This window comes from Amblyomma mixtum, chromosome 8 (genome assembly GCF_055824585.1).
Source record: "Amblyomma mixtum isolate Tamu chromosome 8, ASM5582458v1, whole genome shotgun sequence".
Taxonomy (NCBI): Eukaryota; Metazoa; Arthropoda; class Arachnida; order Ixodida; family Ixodidae; genus Amblyomma; species Amblyomma mixtum.
The window spans coordinates 114,170,598-114,194,225 of NC_143019.1; the positions used below are offsets into that span (position 1 = coordinate 114,170,598).

General features: G+C 46.3%; 3 protein-coding genes across 6 annotated transcripts; 2 read left to right on the forward strand and 1 right to left on the reverse strand.

The window, feature by feature from the left end:
* Positions 1 to 1,632: 1,632 nt before the first annotated feature.
* Positions 1,633 to 4,133, reverse strand: LOC149334008 (uncharacterized). The gene is made up of 3 exons (XM_089554983.1): positions 3,914 to 4,133; positions 3,579 to 3,830; positions 1,633 to 3,188 (listed from the first exon to the last, which is right to left on the reverse strand). Exons 1-3 carry the CDS (start codon positions 4,022 to 4,024, stop codon positions 1,779 to 1,781), a joined length of 1,773 nt encoding a protein of 590 aa, XP_089411109.1. The 5' UTR covers positions 4,025 to 4,133; the 3' UTR covers positions 1,633 to 1,778.
* A 384-nt stretch (positions 4,134 to 4,517) lies between these two features.
* LOC149334009 (BEN domain-containing protein 5-like) lies at positions 4,518 to 9,085 on the forward strand. 4 transcript variants are annotated; one of them, XM_089554987.1, is made up of 8 exons: positions 4,609 to 4,651; positions 5,409 to 5,506; positions 5,602 to 5,904; positions 6,658 to 6,794; positions 6,895 to 7,033; positions 7,134 to 7,208; positions 7,396 to 7,516; positions 8,515 to 9,085. In XM_089554987.1, exons 3-8 carry the CDS (start codon positions 5,760 to 5,762, stop codon positions 8,540 to 8,542), a joined length of 645 nt encoding a protein of 214 aa, XP_089411113.1. In that variant the 5' UTR covers positions 4,609 to 4,651; positions 5,409 to 5,506; positions 5,602 to 5,759; the 3' UTR covers positions 8,543 to 9,085. The 4 variants fall into 4 exon arrangements, with proteins under 4 accessions (XP_089411112.1, XP_089411110.1, XP_089411111.1 ...); XM_089554986.1 differs by having other exon boundaries at positions 4,518 to 5,506; XM_089554985.1 differs by having other exon boundaries at positions 4,602 to 4,651; positions 5,409 to 5,904.
* A 3,661-nt stretch (positions 9,086 to 12,746) lies between these two features.
* Positions 12,747 to 13,595, forward strand: LOC149334010 (uncharacterized). The gene is made up of 2 exons (XM_089556170.1): positions 12,747 to 12,900; positions 13,384 to 13,595. Exons 1-2 carry the CDS (start codon positions 12,747 to 12,749, stop codon positions 13,578 to 13,580), a joined length of 351 nt encoding a protein of 116 aa, XP_089412296.1. The 3' UTR covers positions 13,581 to 13,595.
* Positions 13,596 to 23,628: the final 10,033 nt, after the last annotated feature.

Genomic DNA, 23,628 nt, shown 5'->3' on the forward strand with positions numbered 1-23,628 from the left:
GACATGGGAGAGGCCTTTGCCCTGCAGTGGGCATAGTCAGGCTAATAATGATGAATTTTGCCACATTTAGGTTAAGGAAACATACAGAATGCCCCTGTGTGATGTCAGCGCACGTTAAGGCTGCAGGTGGACCCATCCATGCAGCATATGTCGTCGTCTGCAAATGGAGAACCCCAAGTGGTCCAAATTTATCCAGAGCCCTTAACTGCAATGTCTCTCATAGCCTTAGTCTCTTTGGGATGTTCCATAATTTGATTTTTAAGAGCATTAGCTCTTACTACTTACGTTTGCCAAGAATGCGTCTGTCTGTAATGGTCAAATTGATCAAAACAGTTATCATGTGACCACACTATGTCACATAGCAAAAGCGGGCGCGTAGCGGCGCCTCATTTGATAACTATACTTTCAATCCGTTATATATGTGCCAGCATAGTGGCCACCGATATGGGACTCCCCGGCAGCACCATTTGCATAAAATTTGGGGGCCACCCATTTGACGCAGAATGTTCCAAGTGGTGTCAAATGACTTGGCATGTTCCCAAGGATAAAATTACTAAAAGATGAAACTCAAAATGTGTGGGATTCACACCGACGACCCTTCTCCCCCAAACCGTGCATTCCGACTACCTTCAGACGGCCATTACGGCCGAACCGTTTGTCACAGGGGGTTCCAGATAGTGTCAAACAATTCGACGTTTTGTGATGCACACGTTTGTAAAATTAATTAACTAATATAACGAGGAAATATACCAGATAAAGCGAAGGTAGCTGGAAGCTGCACAGTAGTGCAAAATCCATCGGGTAGATGGTGCTGCTTGGGTTTTAGAAAGGACGGTTCCAGAGAGAAAACATCCATGGATTTTGGATTTCACCTTCTCCTCGTTTACTGAGCACACCGATGTAAACACTTGAAGCTGCTGCAGCTAATGCCCATAAGTCGAACAATGAGGCAATGTTGGCAGAGAATTTTTTTTCTGCAAAAACATTTAAAATTTTCTCAAAACGTGAATGAGCTTGGAACTGCAGCTACATATGTGTTATGAAGTTCCATGAGTACACAAACTCTCTCAATATTTGATGCTGGCAGAACAAGCACGTCCGGCTCTTCTGCCACAACCTTCAGAAGATGCCTCATAGTTACCATCGAATATTTTACTGGACTGCACTTGAGTTTCTTGAGGAGGACGTAAGTTTTGGAGTCACCACCACAAACCTGTTTTTCAAGGATGGCAAATGAGCCATCAGTCAATTGAACAACAGAATTATTTGTTCGCTTATTCAGCGCATACCCCCTGACAGTAAAAACTGATCCTTTCATGAGCATTCTAGCATACTGATTAGAATTTGCAGGTATACTGAATTCAGCTCCAACTTGACGGCCTGGTTGTTTGTATTCAGTCCCATTTCCGAAGAAGCGGATGCCGTCACTGGAGCAAACACTCTTTTTGGTAAATGCTGCGTCAAGAGAGGTGCAAAACTGCACTACCCGTTGGTCAACAGCAAGCTGGGTTAGCTGTTGAGCTACATCCTCCATTTGCAAACGACGACACACTTGATGAGGGATTCCATTTGCTGCCTTCACAACCTCCTTTAGGCTGCCATTCCCCGACTCAAAAGGGAAGGCTGAATGAGCCCACAGTGGCCCCCAGTGCCGAACACTCTTCACAATGTGTGTGAGCTGATGCATATTGTAAGTCATAAATTGTTTCCCATATAGAAGTTCCGCACGTATGTGGAACTCCATGAGAAGCTCCGCTGCCATGTCAATTTCATAGGCCTCAATGTTGCATTTTAACATAATATGGAGGGCTTCGACTAAGCATGCCCAGTGTTGTAGATGTTTTTGACAGAATGCCATCAAGCACTGGGATGCTGTAGAATAATATCCAGTTTTCAAGTTCTTTGGCTTTCCACCATCTGCGCTCTTTGGTCGGTCTCTGCATGCGTCTGACTATTTTCGGAGGCTGTATGGCCATTAACCTTTCGTCAATTCTCTCTTGCTCATGGCTGATTGAATGCTGGCAATTGGATGACTGAAGCCATATATCTAAAAACTGACGGCCGATTCCGAGCAGAATGCAGTGCATATAGTCTGGAACAAAACTTGACACTATATCAAAGTATGGCAGAGCAATCAAAGGCGATATAGTTTTTACACCATGGATGGGCTTATTTTCTTTTTCTGCAGCCTCCATGTCGATTAGCATTTGCTTTTCAGTGCGGTCAATAGGATCGACACTAAGTACAGGGTACCGCATTGAGCCCCCAGCCCATTCCCCTTCTTGGAGGCACCAACTGCAACCAAAATAGCCATTGAATTGGGTAACTCCTTGCATTGGTGCCCGCGCAACAGAATCGACAGCACAGCACACACAGAAAGCCTTGAATTTCTTAGTTTTTCCTTGACGCTCTAGGGTGAAACCCTCATTACTTAAATGATTCATGGCATCAACAAATGCCCCTTGGAATAATGCCATGTCTGGCTTTTGCTTCCCAAACCACAAGGCGGCTAGAACAAGCTTCGCCATCCTTTGCTCAACTGGCACTTCATTGACAATTAGCTGAATTGGCCAAATAGAAGTACCACTTGATTTAAAAAGCGGTGCGCCATCTGCATTTAATGAAAAACTAATCCTCGGTCCAACTTCTGCAGTTTTTGTAACAAAATCGCGGTACAGCTGTCCATCCCATATATCTGAAAGAGTGCTATTTTGGGGCAGCGATTCTGTCAAGTCTAATAATTCACAATTGTTCAGTAACTTCTGTAGCTGAGACTCAATATCTAAGAGTACAAAGAATGGTATGTCTTCAAGTTTGGAAACATTGATTACATTGCTGCATTCTGGGCACTCAAAAGATGAATTTGTATCAATGTTGCTTATATGTGCAAAGCAATCAGGACAAAAAAAGTGAAAAATCATTGATGTCCCAGACTGCTCAAGCAGTTTGATAAGCCTGTACTGGGAGTGAGGCAAGATTAGGCGCTCAAAGAAACTGTTGATCATTTCTATAAGGCTTGTGAGCCCTGTTAGGGATAGCTTATTTTTTAAGGCATATTTCAGCACCATCAGAAGAGCATCCCCCTTTGTCACGACTACTTTTTCATTGATGAGCTCTTCAAAAAGATGGCTAAACAAAGAGTTTTCGCCAGGCCCAGGTTCCTTGTCAGGTTGTTCAGGTAGCGACTCCTGAAATGAAAATTATGATTTAGAAGGTCTGAACAAGCACCCGTAGCGATGCTTAAATGGTGCCTGCTCAAACAAGATAAAAAGAACTACACCTTTTAATGACATTTCACCCGAAAAAGCCGACAAAAGTTAACAGCAGGTGAAATAACTTGAACAGCTAACAATGCCTAAACAGTACAACTGTCTACTACAAGTGATTTCCAACCTTTAAGAGCTACTTACTGACAGTGGCAGCAGCTTTAATTTTTTCAGACAGATCCCCAAAAATGGATGTGATCACTTCTGGAGCTCTAAAAAGGAAACTCTAGCCCCTATGTCACGGCCTCTGGATGGAAGCGGGTGCGCTTCCACTGAGCGATCGTGCCCGCGGTTTACTCGAAAGCTACTAACCTCGCTGTCATACACTGACGAAGATCCACTCGTATCCTGTTCTTGTGGAGTTTCTGCACATCTACTGCCATCAAGAGATGCAGGTTCACCCCCCATTTGTGTTGCTGCGTCATAATCGGCAGCATCGGAATCTGTTTCTTCAGTCCCGCTACTGTCGCTGCTAGCCAGACCTGCGGGAACACCACACAGAGCGGAGTCTTCTTCCCAAGGCGAGGGGTCATCTTCAGACGACAAGGCTGCGTCTGAAGTTCCCTGCGACAATACAAGCATATGTTTAAGTCGCGCGTGTACGCTCTGTCCTAAATATTGTCTAAAGACATACAGAATGAACTTACAGCACGTTGGTGGCGGGCGCGCGCGGTAGACCGAGGAAGTTGAAAATCTGCAGCCGGGCTCAAGTAGGCTTTGTAAGGTCCTCGCTTTCTTCGTTTTCGCGAAGAATGCATTTCTGTTGTCAAATTTAGTGGCGACCAGAACGCATGAAAACTTTATCTACTGCATTCCAAACTGCCTTTGACAGCAGCACACAAACACAGCTGACAGTTGCAATCTTGAAAATAATTGTCTAGCTGATCCAGTCGATGTTATTGCTCCGCTTCGTATTCATTGTAGAAGTGTTTGTATCTTCGATATGCGTTTCTTTCTCCACAAAAAAAAATGAATGAATAAAATGTTATTTTTTATAACATTAAAATACATTAAGAACAAGTTTTGTTGTGTTAAAGTTTGTTACTTTATTACTTGTAAAGTGGGAAACTGATTGCTAAATCCTGACTGCTGATATGCAGCGTAAACAAAAGCTGTGCAGGCCACGTGTTTTCAGTCGGCTCTCTCTCTTGTGGCTCGCAGCCTGGTTGTACTAGTTGCTCCTTGCTGTTTCATAATGATGGTGAGCCACGCTTACGTGCGCTATGAAGACGACAAAAAATATGCCATCGTCTCCATTGCTGACATTGAAGACTTTCAACCGCGCAATGAAAAAGACTTTTCTCCAAGGGCGTATTATGCCGTGAAGTGGACAGCGGCGGACGGCAGTTCGGATTTTTACCGCTCGCGCGTTTTAATCTTGGGCGGTAAGTTCATTTCAGCTGGCTTGTTGAATATGTATAGATTTATTTTATGGTGCCTTGCATGACGGCAGAGTCGAATTGTTCCCCAGAAAAAAAAAAGTGCTGTTAGCGTCACTTGTCAGTAAGCTAGTGCATCGATCAGCTTCGCGAGCAGGTTTTACTTCACACGCACTTGTAGCGCCTCAATCGATTATTTCTCTTTGACGATCTCAATGCAAGGTGCATATATGCGATCACATTAAATCAGACATTTGCAGAAGTACCTTTTGAAGGCCACTTGGTTCATTATCACATGGAGTAAACATGGCTAAGAACGGAAGGAAAACAATGGGAATGAAGCCGGCTCCCATGTTGCAGGGTTTTTTTTTTTTTTTGAAGTTAGTTGCACGATTTTTTCTTGACTGCATATTTTGCTGTCATCCGCCATCTCTTGTATGACAGTGCTGTATAAAGAGTGCGTGTTCCCACGAAAGGTAATTAGTAGTCGGCACTCTTCATTGTCTTCGTTCTTCCCGTATCTTTCGTGCCTTGTTAACCTAGATGAGAAGATTGACAAAGATTATTTTGCTTTATTTTAATCTTTTTTTTAGCGATGCTATTATAGCTCAGAGGTGAACTGATCAGCGAAAAATAGGCCATGGGGAAACTTGTTCTGACGAGTTTCATTGTTATTCATTACATCATGTGCATATTACATCATTGATGTAAGTTTGCTATATGTTACAACTTCTTTTTTATCCTGGATTGACATAATTTTCAGAGTCAGAAGATGATGTGGCTTCAAAGGTTGCCCGCAGCAGGGTGAGAATAAATAGATTGCTGGACTCGAGTGACAGTGACGATGATGTGCTCCAAGAGGTAAGTACCTGGTTGCATGTGTTCTGTCTGGTGCCTGTGACTTATGTTTTCTTTCGGGGAGTTGAGACATAACAAAGTGATTTTTTCCTGCACAGCCTCCTCCAAAAAAAAAGAAGAAGGATGGGCCTAGACAGCATCTTCTGGAAATTCTTGATGCAAAGAAAAAGCAGCTTAGGCATGGAGTAGATGACGAAAACTTGCATAAAAAAAAAGTAGGCCTGAACATAGTCGCACAGCCTACAAAGAGAATACGATGTTGAAAGAAGTAAAAAAAAAAGATGAAGAAATCAGGAATCTGAAATCAAAATTGCAAATACAAGAGGAGGAAATCTTGCAGCTGCGCAGGCTAAATGTGGGCCTGCAAGAAAAGATTTTGGCCAGGATTGATGTTGGTGAAGGTATGTGGCTGAAAGCTTTTGGCACTAATCTGAAGCAGTTAGTACTGGCATGTTAGATGCTATATATATGACATGTATATAACGAAGTTTGAAACGTGTCATTAATATAAGTACTTCATGTACTCTTTCGAGAGTTTCCATTCACAAAGGCTGGTTGCAGGCCTAAATGTCAAGTACATAACTGTTTCCATTAATGAAGTGTTTCATACTTCACTACACACACACACACAAAACTGCTATGAGATCAGAGTCAGCGTTCAAGCGGAGATATTGTAAGTGCCAAATTTTGGTTCTCTAGCTTTTAACAATGCGTAACTCACATCAGCATGCCCAGGTGCTCTTTAATTTATTCTGGGTTTTGAAACAGGTTGTTCTGATTGCTGAAAATTAAAATGGTGAAGCACCGACATGGTCTTAGCATGCCTTACCATCGATCACCTGTTGAAGCTTCAAAAGCTTAAAGCAAGAAATTTAATATAAATTATTTGCAAACACTACACAGTCATCTGCAAATTTTCTGCCTGAACTTCTTTAAAAAACAGTTGGATGTAAGATAAAACGTAGTCTCAGGAACGTTCACGAGTTATGGAGTAGGTGGTAGAACATTTGGACTGCTTTTAGTTTTTGTAGGATCCAGTTGTGCTGTATTTGGCAGCTTTCTATCCGGTACCTAGCCTGCATACTGCAGTTGCAGAATAACTGAATTTGCCAAATTTTTCAGTGTGTTTATGCATGTGCTAATACCCAATGTAGGCATCTTGGTCACCCCTCCTGTCACTCGGGCTGCAGCAACCACATCGGATAGCAGCAGTGGCAGATCCCTGCCGCAGCATGCATCCTGTAGTGCAGCAGAACTATCAACAGAGAGTTCACTTCAAGGTGACGACATGGTAGGTTAAACTGCATTTTAATCGACTGCATGCTGATCCGTCTTGACAAAAGGCTGGAAAACGTTCCATGTACATGTCAAGAGATTTTTGTTTTCTCTAGGTGGACATCGGCCAAGGGCTCTACATACAACGAGAGGCCTGGAAATATATTCAGGGCCAACAGAAAGACTCTATATTTGTAAAGGAGTTGATGATGGCCATATGGAAGAAGGAGGACTTAGTCAATAGGTCGCTGCAAGGTAAATTAGCATGCATTGTATCTTATTTCTAAATCATAACTGCTATTTCTCATCCTTGTAGATAACTGAAAGCTTCAATCGTTATTTTGTTTGTATGCAGGCAAAAAATGTCCGCGATTTCCAGACAAGGCAGTAAAGAGCCAACTGTCCCCCTGGAAAGTTGACGTCATGCGAGGTAAGAGTTAAATGATGTAGAACATGATGCAAAATAATGCAGCTTGTCATAGCACTGAGGGGTAAATAAGGACAAAGGAACTGTTTGGCTGGTATTTCTTATTTTGGGGGGGGGGGGGGTTGGGATTTGTCTTTTGATGTAAAACGTCCCCTACATGAAGCTTTTTTGGTGGGAAACTTGATTTCAGAATGCTACAAGGCACGGCTGACAAGGCAGAATATACCGGCAGGGCTGTTGCCAGCTGCCACAAAGAATCTCAACCACTTTATTGTGGAGAAGCTGGCAGATATTGATAAGGGATTCAAGAGGTAAGCTGCTACTTTACAGCATGAATTTGCAGTGAAGCCCCACCTACATTTAGTCTCGCCACACACCCCTACGACAAAGCCATACTCTATTGTTTTTACTGAAACAAGGACCTAATAACAAGGTGTAAATATTAGCTCTAGAGTTTTGAGTCGTCTGGTTTGACTGGTATAGTCAATCATTAAAATTGTGATTCTGTTTACTGTTATGATTCTGCCCCGAAAGGGTGTCGGCAGGGAGTACATTTACTTAAAGGTGCAGTGAAGAGGAAACTGAACTCGTCTTTCAGCCGCAGGAACTCAATCTGCACGTTCCAAGCATTCTTAGAAACGTCAACATATTGCCCTGTGTGGTCGATTTCCCTAATTAAATTGAATTAACGTCCGGATCCTGCCTTTTTTTTTTAATTCTCCCCGCACGGTGGGTGGAGTCGACCAATGCGTGGAGTGCCTTTCACCCAGTCCCGTGGCGGCTTGCCACTCTGCCATCGGCGGAGTAATATGTAGTAATCCGAAGTAGCAAATAGTCCGCGCGTATTTTTATTTCTGCGGGCTTATTTTGTGGCTATATTACCTGCGAATGAAACTATTTATTCATGGAAACCTAAAAAACAAAATAAAGCGAAAGCAAAGCCGCCACGGAGCTGGCTGAAAGGCACTCCCACGCGTCGGTCGACTCCGCCCACCATACGGGGAGAATTTAAAAAATGAAGGCGGGAGCCAGATGTTAATTCAATTTAATTAAGGAAATCGGCCACACAGGGCGATAAGTCGCAGTTTCTAAGAATGCTCGGAACGTGTGGATCGAGTGCCCTGCGGCAAAAAGACGAGTTCAGATTCCTCTTCATTGCACCTTTAAAGCATGCAACGACTGCAGATCTCGAAATTAAATAGCTTAAACATTCAGCTATGATGCAGGGATTATTGCTTAAGTATATTCTATTTTTTGGGTAGTTTGAGATCCTTGAACATTGAATTTTTTTTTCGCTTTAATTTTTCAGGGCATCAAAGGATAACCATGACCACTGAGTGGACACAGATGACGTGGAGGCTGATGTTGGTGGGAAAGGATTGGCAGTGCAATAAATATGATAGTGCACCCTCTTTGTGGCCAACATTTCTACAAAATTATTGGAATGGAGTCTTCTGTGCGTATCGCAAGTGGTTGATATGAAAATCTGCCTGTCGAGCCATATCACTCGAACTAGTGAAGTCTGGGCTAGTTTTGCATCAGGCTGTGTGACCCTACAAATCTATTGGGTCGTTAGTCAATATAAATTTTGTTTGGTGGCATGGTTAGACTAATTCGACTACCATTAGGTCCAGTTGGATGACCACTTGAAACCAACTGGTGTACCCTTTGGTATGATTGGGAAACCAATTGAAACCAACTGGTCTACCAATTGGTCTCCATGGACAACCAATTAAAGCCAACTGGTGTACCATTTGGTCTGCTTGGGCAACCAATTGAAACCAACTGGTGTACCAATTGGTCTGCTTGGGCAACCAGTTAAAACCAACTGGTGTACCATTTGGTCTGTTTGGGCAGCCAATTAAAACTAATGGGTGTACCGTTTGGTCTGCTTGGGCAGCCAATTAAAACTAACGGGTGTACCATTTGGTCTGCTTGGGCAGCCAATTAAAACCAACTGGTGTACCATTTGGTCTGCTTGGGCAGCCAATTAAAACTAACGGGTGTACCGTTCGGTCTGCTTGGGCAACCAATTAAAACCAACTGGTGTACCAATTGGTCTGCTTGGGCAACCAATTAAAACCAAATGGTGCACCATTTGGTCTGCTTGGGCAACCAATTAAAACCAACTGGTGCACCATTTGATTTCAATTGGAGAACCAATTCATTTCAACTGGTTGGTGCCCAATGGGTGGCGAAAACACAACTGGTTGACCAATTGGTTTCAATGGGAAAATTTCCAATGGGACCCATTGGTTTTTTTTGACTGGGAAACGAAGCCTTATTTGTGGTCGATGAGGTAGCCACAGCCCTACGACACTTTCTTAGCAAATCCGCTCCTGGCCCAGATGGGGTCTCGGTGACCGAACTGAGAAAAGTACCAGCCGAAGTACTGGTGCTTATATTTAAAAACTGGTATGCATTCGGTGTGGTTTCCCACGAGCTCAAAGTTTCGCGAACAGTATTTATCCCGAAGTGTGCAAAACCAGCTTCACCGGGCGATTACAATATCCGCAGTTTTGTACAGAGTGTTCGCAAAAGTGCTTCTTGCAAGGTTATCAGATGAGAACAAGTTTCACAAGTTCCAGGCCAGTTTTTTCGGAGGACAAGTCTGCGTCCTCGAATTTGCTTATCTTGCAAGCACTCATGAAGACTATGAAAAAACTCCACCGTCGGCTGTTCGCCATTAGTCTTGACATCCTAAAGGCATTTGACTCGGTGTCACACCATGCCTTGTTTGCGGCCTTGAAGGGAATGAATGTGCCACAGCGTTTCATAGCGCTAATACGTGATATGTACAAGTTTGGTACCACTACGTTTTGGTCCGATGGAACTACTGATGACATCGGAGTCCCTCTTCGGAGAGGCATAAAGCAGGGGAATCCATTATCTCCTTTCCTTTTCAACTGCGTTCTGGACCCCCTGCTGCAACAGTTGAATGCCTCGTAGCTAGGGGTGCACCTGCGGGGTGCATCTAGGAGTGCCTTGGCATATAGTTTTTGTTGCTGACACCTTTGAAGGCCTCCAGGCTCAAATTAGAAAGACGGAGCTGTACCTTCAAAATGCTGGGTTGCGCTTGAACCCTCGAAAGTCACAATACTTTGGTTGGCATTACAACCATAGTGCCAAAGCCTGTAGGTACGACCTGCCACCCGTTTCCCTTGGTTGTGTGCAGGTGCAGTCGATTGCAAAAGAGACGCCAATAAAATATCTGGGCCTAGGAATTCACCTGACAAAGCAACCAGAGGTGCAAACTGCTAAGGCGCGCTCCCTTCTGCACCTCATAGGTGCTGCCAGCCTAAAGCCATTCCAGGAGCTACACTGCTTCCGGCAGCTTGTCGTCCCCGAATTTTTACACACAGCGTCTAACACACTGAACGTCCGGACCGAATCCGGTCGCTTTGATAAATTGTTGGGAGAAGTAGTTAAGAAAGCGTTGCATCTACCACATAGCTTCCCAAATACCCACCTGTGGTTGCCATCAAGATGTGGAGGACTTGGGCTCCTGCAGCTGCAACGGGTTGCTCAGGTAGTCCAACTGAAGGCACTAGGAAGACTGATTTGCCTAGGCGACAACTTCGTAGATGTTTTTTTCGAGTTCGTCCTACAAACATCCTTTAACCAAATTGATCAGCAGTTTGGTGTGCCCGAAGGGGTTACTTCGCACAAAGAACTTAGTTTGGCCATTAAGAAAGGATCCATTAGATGGTGGAAGAAACTAGAGGCGAAATACTCCAACAAAGATCTTTTCGCCTTCAAGGATCAATTCTCAGCCAACTCTGTTTCTTACAACTCCAATCTCATGAAAAACGGCGACAGGATAAAGGCCTCACGATTGCGTACCGATCTATATCCTACCCGAACATTGTCTAACAAACACTTGACAAATCCCGACGACCGCCTCTGCTGTGGCCGCGCTCCTGAAACAGCGTACCATATTCTTCAGGAGTGCAAGTCTATCTCCTTGCCACGCACTGAGCACCACAACTTTGTTGCAAAGAACGTCGCCAGGTTGATTCTAGAGAAAGACCCTACAGCGGTCATTTAACGAGAGAAGACGTTTGCAGCCCCGAGTGGCTGTCTACAACCGGATATGATTGTTAGAAAGGGCGGGGTTGTACATGTTGTCGATTTCGCTGTGACTTGGGACACGAACGTAGGAATTCTGAAAAGCATGTGCGCCTACATGGCAGCGAAATACGAGCAACTCCGCCCTCAATTCCCAGGCGAAACCGTGAAGTTCTGGGGGATGGCCTTCGGGGCAAGGTCAATGCTCTGCAAGGAGACCGCCACTGTTGGTACCTTTCTAGGTCTCACAAAGGCCGACCTTGGATGGCTCTCTGCCAGAACACTAGTTGGGAGTATTATCATGCTTAGCCGCTTCGCACGGTTGGTGAAGTTGGGGAAAGATTGAGAGGAGGCTTCGAGGCTGTGTGTCAGCTACAATGCCTATGAATCTCAATCGAGGTGCAAGCACCACCTGTGCCGAGGTATGACGTAGAGCCTCACAGGTGCTGCATGTGAGCAGCCCTGGGCCCGCATTACGGAACTGTCAAATCAAAAACTTGTCAAAAAAGAGTCAATTAGCCCCGTCGTGGCCGCGCTCCTATTGGTCGGCCGTGGCCGGCGGCCATGTTGCTATTTTGCGTCATGAGTGGCTGTCGTTTACGTCACGGACATGACAGAAGTGATGTTGCACACCTAATTATGCAGGCGTAAATTGACGGGTTTTTTTACCGCTTCGAGGCAGTCAATTCGACCGTTGTGTTTTTTGACAGAAAATGGCGGCGGCAGCGGCGGCGGTGTACGAGGCTGTATGACTGAGGTGGCTGCGGCGACGCGAGCAACGGCGAAGGAGGGCGCACGAAGACGTGTTTGACTTGCCGGACGAGCTGTTCCGACGCCTTTTTCGACTGGAGAAGCAGACTGTGGTGTGGCTGTGCGACGAACTCGTCTATGAACTGGTAGGTGTGCGTGCGAATGCATTGTCGGTGCGGCGGCAGGTGCTGTGTGCACTACGGTTCTTTGCCACCGGCGGCTTTCAAGCTGCCGTTGGTAACGAGGCACACGTCAGCATCGCACAACCGACGGTGAGCAAGTGCGTGCGGCGGGTGGCGGCGGCAATATGCAAAGTTGGCGTGCAGAAGGGCTGGGTTCCGTTCCCTGCGAGCTCCGAGGAGAAGGCGGCGGCGAAGGAGGGCTACCTTCGCAACGGCAGCATCCCCGGCGGCGTCGGGTGTGTCGATGGCACACTCGTTGCCATCAAGGTGCCGCGGGGCAATGCAGCGCTAACCGCATCAGGCGATAATTTGCGGCAACACGCCGCGCGATGGCATCGCGCGATGAACTGACGGCCGCCGAACCACTGTCGCTCATCGCTGTTTCTGGGTTTGCAGAAAATTTCACCCATCGCCCGGAAATGGCGTGTGAGACTAGCCAATGACCGTAGGTGTTGCCGCTGCACAACTTCCGATCCGTTTTGTGCGCGAAAGTCGTCAGTTTTTTTTTTTCAACAGAGCAGCAGCCGACGAACGCCTAACCATGGCAGGTTTGCAACAACAAGAATTTAATGAAAGGCTCATTAATGAAGTTCAACAAGAAAGGGTGCTATGGGACATGTCCTATATGCACTACAGGTCCCAGCAGCGCAGGAATGTTGCCTGGCGCCGCATCGCAGCAGCCCTCGGGTCCACCAGTGAGACACAAACCTTCCACTGTCATTGTCACTCCTTTCACATAAACTTCGTGCACTGACAATTGTTGATCCTGCGTGATTACGTCTACATTTATTGACATTCATAACTGGAACGTTGTCAGTGTGTTTTTCTTCATGATGCTCAGCTGATTGTGAAAATATGGAGTCTTTCGGGTGGTGGCAATTCGTGAAATGTGAATGTATGCGAGCGCTTGGGAACGATTCAGCGAGTACCGTGCTTTTATCGCCCGCGGTCACAGCATTGAACTTGATTGCATCCTGGAGCTAGACTAGCTAGACATACGGAGAACAGCGCGTGGACGCGAGACAAGTGCGTTACGGCACCGAAACGGCGACCGGTGCATATACAGTTGCGGAGAGTCATATATTCTGGCTTTTGTACTGTAATCATTGTTTTAATGCATGAAGCATTGTCAGTTTGAGCATACTTGCGTGGTTTTAAATATAGTTTACACTTCACAGTTGCTGACGTGAAGGACCGCTGGAAGAACCTGCGGGATACATTCCGGTGGCTGTACAAGGGCCGCAACCCCGCACCCAAGAGTGGTGCTGCAGCAGCAGACGAGGATGACCATTTTGATGGCGATGACGCTGCTACGAAATGGTTTTTTTATGACCGACTGCTATTCCTGAGGGACACAGTCACTGGCCGTTCGTAAGTATGCTGAGCTCTACTTTTCAAAGTACAGGATGCTGGAGAGTGAATAAGCATTTTTTTTATCATTAATCTGTAAATGTGCTTTTTCATACTTGTTCATTTTTCCCTTCAGTCATTGAAAAACTGGCATGTATACTGCATGATAAAGCTATAGATTTGGGACAGTCATCAGTCTACGGTAACAGAGAAGCTGTCAGGTTGGTCATCACAAAATCATACTATCAGGAAACGGCAGGCACGCACACAGTTTACTTTAGTGTTGAGCAGCTTTGCTTCCTTGTATGCCTTCAGGACTTCAGGTAACCTGGAGCCGCTGCCGGCTGATGATTGTACCAGTGGTGGTGCAGAAACAGCGCAGCAGATTTTTTCAGGCATGTATGAAGAGGAATCAGCATGCACAGACATTGGTGCTGGAGACAGCGTCGCTGGCTCCACCACCACAGCAACGCAGAATCCACAACCATTAGGTCTGCAATGTGCTGCCGGTCCTAGTGACATTGCAAAAAGGAAACGAAAAAGGTATACGACGATGAAATTAACGCACTGTCAAAAATAATTGCAAAGGACACAGATGAGGCTGAGCATTTTGGCATGCTGATTGCTTCATATGTCAGGCAATGCCCAAAAAGGCTGTCCTTGCAACAGCAGCGAAGTATGTGCAGTTTTCGGAATGACTTTCTTTTTATGATTGCCTCCCTGTGCATGTGATCATGAAACTGCTTGTAGAAATTTTGTTAATGAAGTCACATTTAAGAAATTTTCAGCAAACACACTTTTGCATGGTAATTCCAAATGTACCATTTCATTTCTTGCAAAAAAGTTCTTTGTGCACTCTGGAGTATATTATTTAAATACTTGTCAAGAGCATTCAAGAAATATTGCTGTATAATACTTTTGAAATGCATGTGTTCGTTATAAAAAACTGTAAAATGCTCTTTCCTCAGCCTTTCTAGTTTTCTGCATGAAAATATAACATGGTTTATTGTTAACTTGTCTTGGCATAATTCACACTGTGGCTTGTCTTCTTTTGTTAGTAGGAAAATATGTGCGAGATGTGTGTGCCCTAACGAAGACGACAGATAACCACTTCTTTGAAACGTTCCTGGTGGGTGCACGACTCCCACTCACCTAAAACTGGCTTTTGTTTGTTATTTACCTCACTGTTCCAAGATGACTGCCATTTTTCTTTTCATTTACACTGTATTAAGTTCACGCAATCTATAAAGGGCATATTTATTTTTTTATTTCCTTGCCCCAAGCTTGAGCAGCGCAGAAATCTGCTCTCTCGTTTCCTTTTATTCCGACATGACTCGGGACCCAGCAGAGTTTAATGTTCTGTCCTTGACCTGTGGCTATTACTACGTTATGTATGATGTTACCAAGTAGTGGAGTGACTGAATTTATAGAGTGGAGCGCAGTAAGTAAACTTAGTGAGTCTGTGTAAATAATACTGTGTGAGTTTCTTGTTTACTATTTGCTGCGTGGCTACACAGACGGCGTAACATTCGGCAGTGAAGATTGATGCACATTGCGGAAGCCTTACTATTTGATTCCAATTCTCCTGTACCACTGCGCTTCCAACGTAAACATCTGTTTTTGAGCCATCTGTATTAAAAGGTGTAAAAGTACTCTATTTCTCCTCGAGTGCAAAAAATTCTGGTATTATAAGCTGCTGTGGGGCTTCTTTTTAACGGAACTTTGTAAGAGTGAAATCGCAGATGGAAGGAAAAAGGTACCATGGAGGTGATGGATCTCATCCTGGAGCAATGCCAGGTAACGTGTCTAGTATGCCGAGATTTTCGCACATTTCTTCGAAACGCAAGAGCAGTGGCCTAGTAGACTGCGGTTTGTTATTAAATAGTGTTCTTGATGGGCACTTTGTGACTATTTGGTAACAGATGTGTTTAGGTAGTGAACGGATTTTTAAAATTTATGAACATGTGAGCATCGTTCTTCTGTCTATAAGTGATGGTTCATTAGTTTCCACATAAAGACTATTTATGAGTGAAGTCCTGTGTGCACTAGTGGAAAGACGCAAATCTAAATTATGTACCGGGTCCAGTCATTTCAAGTACGATGGTCTCGCTGACCCATATACTATACACCCGTAATCCAGGGAGGAGCGCACTACAGAGCGATAAATTTGCAAAAGACATGACCTATCGGAACCCCAGTGCTTTCGGGAGAGCACTTTAAGTATGTTAAGGGATCGGGAGGCTTTCTTTTTTAATGTGCTGATGTGAGACAGGAAAGTGAGTTTTCTGTCAAATGTTATGCCGGTGAGCGTCCCTACCGCTGTGACTTGTGGTAGCAGCTTTGGACACAGGAATCACCTGGAGAGACATCCATACCCACATGGGTGAAAAGCTGTTTGCGTGTCATCTGTGCCCCATGGCTTTTGTTGAACGCACAGGCCTCGAGTATCATGGTAGATCCCATAAGGGCGAAAAGCCCTTCCAGTGTGACGTACACTCAAATCTCGTTATACAAAACGGTTTATAATGAAATAATGGATATAACGAAAGAATCGCAATTCCCCTTGAAAGTCTCCATAGAAACCCATGTTTAAAATTTCGTTTTAATGAAAAAAATTTCACCGATCAACGACTATAACGAATAGTTATTCCAAAATGCCAACTAACTGGCCAGTTTGCACACAACATATAGATTGGGGAAATTGCATGACGTGTTATGGACCTCCGATGCGGCAGTTCGAATCTCCGGCGCTGGCCCCTCACCATCCGGCAATGCTCCAAGCCAAGCCAGGCTGGCCAAGCAGCCACAAGTGGTCGGTTTCGCCCTTACCATCTGGAAACGTTCCAAGTCAAGTCTCTCCAAGCCAAGCCTTGCAGTCTGTTGTGTTCTGTGCAGCGCGCCATCGCTAGCTTCGTTCCATACCAGCGCTGTGCGTGTAGGGGTTGTAGGCCTGGCTTTACCGGCGTGGTCAGTCCGTCAGCGTGCTTTTATTTGACATGTCGCCAGTTTCACGACATAAAAATGAATAGCGGCGGCAGCAGCTTGAAGCGAAAACGAAAGGTTATCGACCTGGAGCAGAAGGCAGCTATAATTAGGGCTGTTGCGTCGGGCACGAAGAAGACACAAGTGGCCACGGAGTTCGGCATCGTGCCGAGCACGCTTTCTACGATCATCAGCAAGAAAGACGCTGTCGCTGGCGCACGTGGTGTGAAAGGCAGCCGCAAGAAACTGCGGCCTCCTGCCTTTGAGGCCGTGGAAGAGGCGCTGTTCAAATGGATTTTTGACGCAAGGGCTACTAATTTGCCCGTCAGTGGGGCATTACTCGAGAAAAGCGAGAGACTTTGCCTGTCATGGGCTGCAACAGTTTCGTTGCAAGCGATGGCTGGCTGCAGCGATTTAAGGAGCGCCGCGACATCGTTGATAGGACAATTACCTGGCGAGTCCCAGGCATTCGACAGTGAAACCACAACGGCGTGGGTGAAAGCCAAGGTTGGTCTTCTCCTTGAGAAGTATGAAGAGAAGGACGTGTTCAACAGGGACGAGACCGCTCTTTTCTATAAATGTTGCCACAAAAAACCTTATCCTTAAAAGGCGAGCTCTGTCGCGGCGGGAAGCACAGTAAGGTCCGCATCACCGTGCTGCTTTGTACGAATATGGACGGGTCCAAGAAACTGCCACCTTTGCTGATAGGGAAAGGTGCACCGCCACAATGCTTTAAAGGTGCACTAAAGAGGAATCTGAACTCGCCTTTTTTCCGCGGGAACTGTGTCTACGCGTTCCGAGCATTCTTAGAAACTGCGACTTATTGCCCTGTGTGGCCGATTTCCCTAATTAAATCGAATTAACATCCGGCTCCCGCCTTTATTTTTGAATTGTTCCCCGTACAGTGGGCGGAGTCGACCAACGCGTAGAGTGCCTTTGAGCCAGCTCCGTGGAGGCTTTGCGTTCGCTTTATGTTGTTTTTTAGGTTTCCATGAACAAATAATTTCATTCGCAGATAATATAGCCGCAAAATAAGCCCGCAGAAATAAAAATACGCGCGGACTATTTGCTTCTACGAATTACTACGTATTACTCCGCCGATGGCAGAGCAGCAAGCCGCCGCAGGACTGGGTGCAAGGCACTCCGCGCGTTGGTCGACTTCGCCCACCGTACGGGGGAGAATTAAAAAAAGGCGGGAGCCGGACATTACTTCGGTTTAATTAGGAAAATTGGCCACACAGGGCAATAAATCGAAGTTTCTAAGAATGCTCGGAACGTGTAGATCGAGTTCCCGCGGCAAAGAGACGAGTTCAGATTCCTCTTCAGTGCACCTCTAAAGGAAAGAGGCGACTTCAACCGCAGTACCAGTCAAACACGAAAGCCTGGATGACAAGGGAAGTTTTTGCTGGATGGCTCCGTGACTGGGACGAGAAGTTGGAGAGGCAGAATCGCAAGATATGCATTTTCTTGGATAACTGTGCTGCCCACCACACAACTGTGGCGCTGAAGAGCATTGAACTTCGGTTCTTGCCCCCGAACTGCATGGCAGTGATATAGTTCCTTGACCAGGGCATGATCATGTCCTTTAAGGCTGGATACTGCAAGCGAGTAATTGACCGTCTTGTGTTGAACATGAAGTTGAACCGCGACACGAAGGTCGATTTGTATATGGCTTTAGAGATGCTCAACGCTGCATGGATAGATGTGACAGCCAGCACCATCGCCAACTGCTTTCGACAAGCGACATTTGCCGCCAGCGAAAGGGTGGCAGCGATGACTCAACGAACCAAATAGTCGCACCCAGTACTACCGCTGCTACCACCGCTCTCGCCACATCAGACGAAGCTGTAGCATTATGGAAGGTGCTTAATGACGCCGGCGTCGCGTCTGAAGGCGAAACCTTCTGCGACTACGTGGGCGTGGATGCCGATGTTGTGGCAACGGAGCAGCTGGCTAACGACTTTGTGCTTGCTGCCCGGGAGCCCGAAGGAACCAACGATGAAGGTGTTGCGGAGGATGTCACTTTGCATGAGGCTGACGATGTACCGACATCGTCTCAGGCGCTGGACGCGGTGGACCTGTTGCGCTGCTTCTTCGGCGGCCACGAAAACGGCGAAGATGGGCTTGACATAGCTGCTGCTGCCGAGAAGGCCGAGCTTTGGTTGAGAAAGACGCAGCAGCGAAGCATCACCGACTTTTTCGCACCGTCAACGTGAAAGGTTCGACATGAATATAATGGCGATAAAGTCGCTTCTAAATGCCTTTGACTCTAGTTTATCACTGTATGCGATATCGGCAAGCAATAGCACTCGCCGCGGATGCAGCCACTCGGCCGCGACGAGAACTTGTACCTGGGCTTTAGCTTACCTGTAGTAAGTGCAACCTCATATACAATAATTAACTGCGTAATTATTATTCAGTGGCTATAACAAACTAATGGTTGTAACGAAAGAATTTTGGCGCCCTTTCGGCTTCGTTATAATGAGATTTAAGTGTATGTGAGAAGAAATTCACCAAGAGAAATTTGAAATACTACAAAAAGACGTTTCATAATGGACACCCCACAAAGGCGTCTGCAACATGCACACGGTGAGTGGCGACACCACGGGGTTAACCCGAGCATCTGCAGGGACATCCCCGCAGGGGGATGGCGAGCAGTGCGTCACAACGGACCAGAGCACCCGCGTTTAGCCGTGCGTAGCATCACTGTGTCCGGGGAGAAGGGGATCCTGGTGGTTAAGCCAATGCCGAGTGTTTGGACCCTTAAGGCCCCTCGGCAGAGGCAACACACCACTTTGGCCCCAGCTTCCTGTAGACGGCACCTCCGGCCTGACCCGACCGGGGGAAATCGGCAGTCGCCTTTTCCTGTCCTCCCCTCCATCTTTCACTTTCCTATTTCCTTTCTTACAACTCTCCTGTCTCCTCTTCTTTTCTCAGTTTTTTCACTTTTCATAGGCGGCTAGGGTTAACCTTGTGTGACCAACTACCCTGAGTTGCATGACATTTGGTTATAGCAGTGGTGTACAGCTGGCATGGGCAGGGCTTGTTTTTCAAGTTCCTGTACCATCCCCTTGTTGGGCTCCATGGTGGGTGGCTGGCACCATGGCCGAAGAACATTTTTTTTTTCAATGGCTACCTCATTCCTTTCAAATGATCGCCCTCTAAAAAGAGGGTGGACCGTTGTGACCTCCAACTTCTTCAATAAAAAGAAAGCAACTTTCCCTAAGTATCATATTCGCGGCGGTTGAATTTCTTTGCAGGAGAAATTCTAGAGGCCCGTGTACTGTGCGATGTCAGTGCACGTTAAAGAACCCCAGGTGGTCGAAATTTCCGGAGCCCTCCACTACGGCGTCTCTCATAGCCTTAGTCGCTTTGGGACGTTAAACCCCATAAACCAAACCGTTGTGACCTCCAACTTCTTCAATAAAAAGAAAGCAACTTTCCCTAAGTATCATATTGTTCATAGTGAACGCGAAAAAAAAGCCAGGTAGAGTGATATCCCCCTTTGTAGTGTCAAAAGTTCTGACAGATCCCTTGGGCCCTAAGTACAAAGTGACCAAATTGGCTAGTGGCGACCTCCTGCTAGAATTGCTAGATATAATTCAGATCACAAAGCTGGCAAACATCGAAACCTTTGGTGATATCCCTGTGTCCGTAACACCACACCGTTCTTTGAACACAGTACGTGGTGTCATTTCTGACGACGACTTTTTCGAGATATCAGAGGAAGATATGCTTGAAGGATTGCCCGATCAGGACGTAACTAAAGTTCACAGAATGAAAATTCGAAAGGAAAACAAAGAGATTCCGACGAAACACTTGGTCTTGACTTTTGCCTCCTGCACCCTGAGTCAATCGAGGTAGGTTATGCAAAAATCTTTGTGCGCCCTTACATACCCAACCCTAGACGCTGCTTCGAATGCCAGAAGTTTGGCAATGGCTCCCAAAGCTGCCGCAGCCGTGACACCTGTGCTAAATGTGCCTCAATTGACCACAAATCTGACGACTGCGATGGCGCGCCACGGTGCGTGAACTGCGAAGGTGACCAAGCCGCTTATTCAAGGTCTTGTCCTGCCTGGAAAAAAGAAAAAGAAAATTACAATAAAGAGAAAAGGGAATATCACATTCAAAGAGGTAAGAAGGCGCTATGCAAGGACACAAGGCACTTTCTCCTTCACACCCCACATAAACCTCGCTGATGTGGTGCGTGGGCGCGGCACACCACACCGGCCTTCGGCACCTGCCCAGCTCACACACAGTGATGCTGAGGCAGGGCCATCTGCGCCTCCAGCAGATGCAGCGAGAGCTGCTATGCCACCCCCGAAAAAGGGCCCGCCGGCCACCAAGTCGGCACCCCGCAAGGCTTCCCCCGTTCGGGAGAAGCCCGCACCCGCTCTGCCCGCGGTTCTCTGCGGAACTCCACTGCCTCCACTGAGGCGATGGACACAACTCAGAGCTCGCCTCCGCCGCTGCAAAGGCGCGGCTCTCTCGATCGAAACAAAGAAAAAACCCTAATAACAGGCCCTCTACATGAAGGGACCTAAGGTCTCAATCCTTTCCCCCTACTGAAATCATCATGGTGTTCCTTATCCACTGGAACTGCCGTGGAATTCTAAATAATTATAGTAATGCAACAGATATCCTAAATTCTCTATCTCCTGTAGCACTGTGTCTGCTACAGGAGATAGAGAATTTAGGATATCTGTGTGAGTGCACTGGTGTTGCTCTAGGGTGCCCTTTAGAGTAAAGCTGCTACCACATGACAAATCCTAGGGTAGTTCGCCACACAAGGTTAACCCTAGCCGCATATGAAAAGTGAAAAAAAAAAGAGAAAAGAGGAGGAGACAGGAGAGTTGTAAGAAAGAGATAAAAAAGAGAGAGATGGAGGGGAGGACAGGAAAAGGCGACTGCTGATTTCCCCAGGTCGGGTCAGGCCGGAGGTGCCGTCTACAGGAAGCCGGGGCCAAAGTGGTGTGTTGCCTCCGCCGAGGGGCCTTTAAGGCTCATTCACACTTGTGAGTCGCAAAGGGCGTGCGACTCGCAGTCGTATGCGACCTGGGGGCAGCTCGCCACTACCAATGTTCACACTAGCAAGGCGACTACGCGAGTCGCTTTCTCGTTCTGTTCTCGTTCCAAACGAGAACCATTGGGAATGTGGTCATTCGCGCCCTTTTTCCGTCTGCTGTGGGTTCGCGCCAGTCGCTTGCGCTTGTCCCGAGGCATTTTGTTGTATCGCTCCTCGGCTCAACACAAGTATGTTTTAAGGTGACCTCAGCAAGGAGGAAGACGTCGTGACTGTTCTGATGTGCTCTGCAGCCGCGCAAGCTCTTGCTGCGCGCTCGCGCGTACGGCACAGAAAGAGCGGCGACGGCGTCGCTGGTGGGTTCGACCATGCCTCCGATCACGGGAAGTGGCTGGACATGCAAGCCGCCTGCTACCGCAGCTGCGGGCACACGATGAAGAATACTACAGAAAGTAAGTTTTCATTTCTGTCCTTATGGCGCAAAGCACAACTTTGCAACCTTCCTTGTTTAATCCTTTTTTCTCCTTTGCGCATTCCAGCTTTCTCTGGATGCCGCCTCGGACTTTCGACACACTCCTGGATGTGGTGCGAAGTTCTATAACTGCGCGGGACACCAGGTTCAGGAGTGTGATTTCAGCGGCTGACCGTTTGGCCATGACAATTAGGTTACCCGCCTTGTTAGAAAAATGGTAAAGTTTATTCTCATGTATAGCATATAACAATTGTAGCTCCGACCATGTCATAACACAATGCTTGCTGAATTGATCTGTTTCATTGGTTCATGCTGCATAGTAGTGAGCACTGTTCTCTTTATAAATAATCAAGTATAAACAGTTCATCTGTGGTGTGTAAATCAAATTTCCAGTGAAGTGAGTATATATGCTGTTCAACCTTTCTGTGTCATTGCTTTGGCAGGTTCCTGGCCACGGGTCAAAGCCTGAGGGAGTTGTCTTACAACTTCTTGGTAGGAAGGTCCACCCCGTGCTGTGTCGTGGCAACAGTCTGCCAGGCACTGTGGGATGTGCTAAAGCCACCCTACCTAAGGCATCCATAGGTGGCAGACGAGTGGCTAAAAGTAAGCTTCATTATATTATTTATGTTATTGCTGCTGTGCTCTGCAGGAAAAGGTTGTTACTGCACATGGTGTTCCGGAATACCTCACAGGAACAATGAATGAGTGACCAACGCAATTCATTTTGATATATGGAGTTATATCCGTTAAAATTTATTCTGCAGATTGCAGCTGACTTTGAAGAAAAACGGCAGATGCCACACTGCGTTGGGGCCATAGACGGCAAGCATGTCTTGGTTGAATGCCATGCCAACTCTGAAAGTGCAAATAGAAATTATAAAGGATCATTGAGCAAGTCGTTGCTTGCTGTCTGTGATGCGCGCTACAGGTAAGGCTCTCTATTATATGACAATCTTGGCACGTTCAGTTTGCTGACACTTTCTTAATAATGAGGCCGACCACAGGTTTGCATGACTGCTGACTGTCAGGTAGCAATGAACAAATAAGACACACTGTCAATCTCAATGCCATGCAAAGGGCAACATTTCGTCTAAGCACTTTGGGTTTCAATCCATGTGTAAAATTATTGAGAACTGCACATTCTCAGCAACTGCAACATGATGTGACCTTTAAAACATAACTTACAGGTACAAATGAAAAGAGCAGTTGTCAGAAACACATTCATTGCTACTCGATCTCCACTGAATTTCAAACTATCTTCCATACAGGTTCCTCTACATCGAAATGGGGCACTTTGGAAGCGACTCTGATGACGGAGTTTTCGCCTCGTCAACACTCCAAAAAAAAGATTGCTGGTGGTGAGGGGCCGCTGCCCTATTTCTTCGTGGGGGACGAGGCCTTCCCGCTGAAAGAGTACATGATGCGGCTTTTTCCAAGACGAGGTAGAGGACCACATCTGAAGTTTCACTGCACTTAAAATGAAAAGTGCTATATCACTGGCATGATAAAGCCGTGAAATCTGCATCTGTTATAATCTGAATTTTCAATATCTCTTTCCTCTCGAAATGTTGCATGCCTAGTTTCACCAATATGTCA

Coding starts and splice junctions, on each gene's coding strand:
- LOC149334010 (XM_089556170.1), top strand. CDS start 12,747: ATGGCAGGTTTGCAACAACAAGAATTTAATGAAAGGCTCATTAATGAA. Junction 12,901..13,383: donor AGCAGCCCTCGGGTCCACCA/GTGAGACACAAA, acceptor TACACTTCACAG/TTGCTGACGTGAAGGACCGC.
- LOC149334009 (XM_089554984.1), top strand. CDS start 5,760: ATGTTGAAAGAAGTAAAAAAAAAAGATGAAGAAATCAGGAATCTGAAA. Junction 7,034..7,133: donor AGTCAATAGGTCGCTGCAAG/GTAAATTAGCAT, acceptor GTTTGTATGCAG/GCAAAAAATGTCCGCGATTT. Junction 7,517..8,514: donor ATTGATAAGGGATTCAAGAG/GTAAGCTGCTAC, acceptor TTAATTTTTCAG/GGCATCAAAGGATAACCATG.
- LOC149334008 (XM_089554983.1), bottom strand. CDS start 4,024: ATGCATTCTTCGCGAAAACGAAGAAAGCGAGGACCTTACAAAGCCTAC. Junction 3,831..3,913: donor GCGCCCGCCACCAACGTGCT/GTAAGTTCATTC, acceptor GTATTGTCGCAG/GGAACTTCAGACGCAGCCTT. Junction 3,189..3,578: donor CGTCAGTGTATGACAGCGAG/GTTAGTAGCTTT, acceptor TTTTCATTTCAG/GAGTCGCTACCTGAACAACC.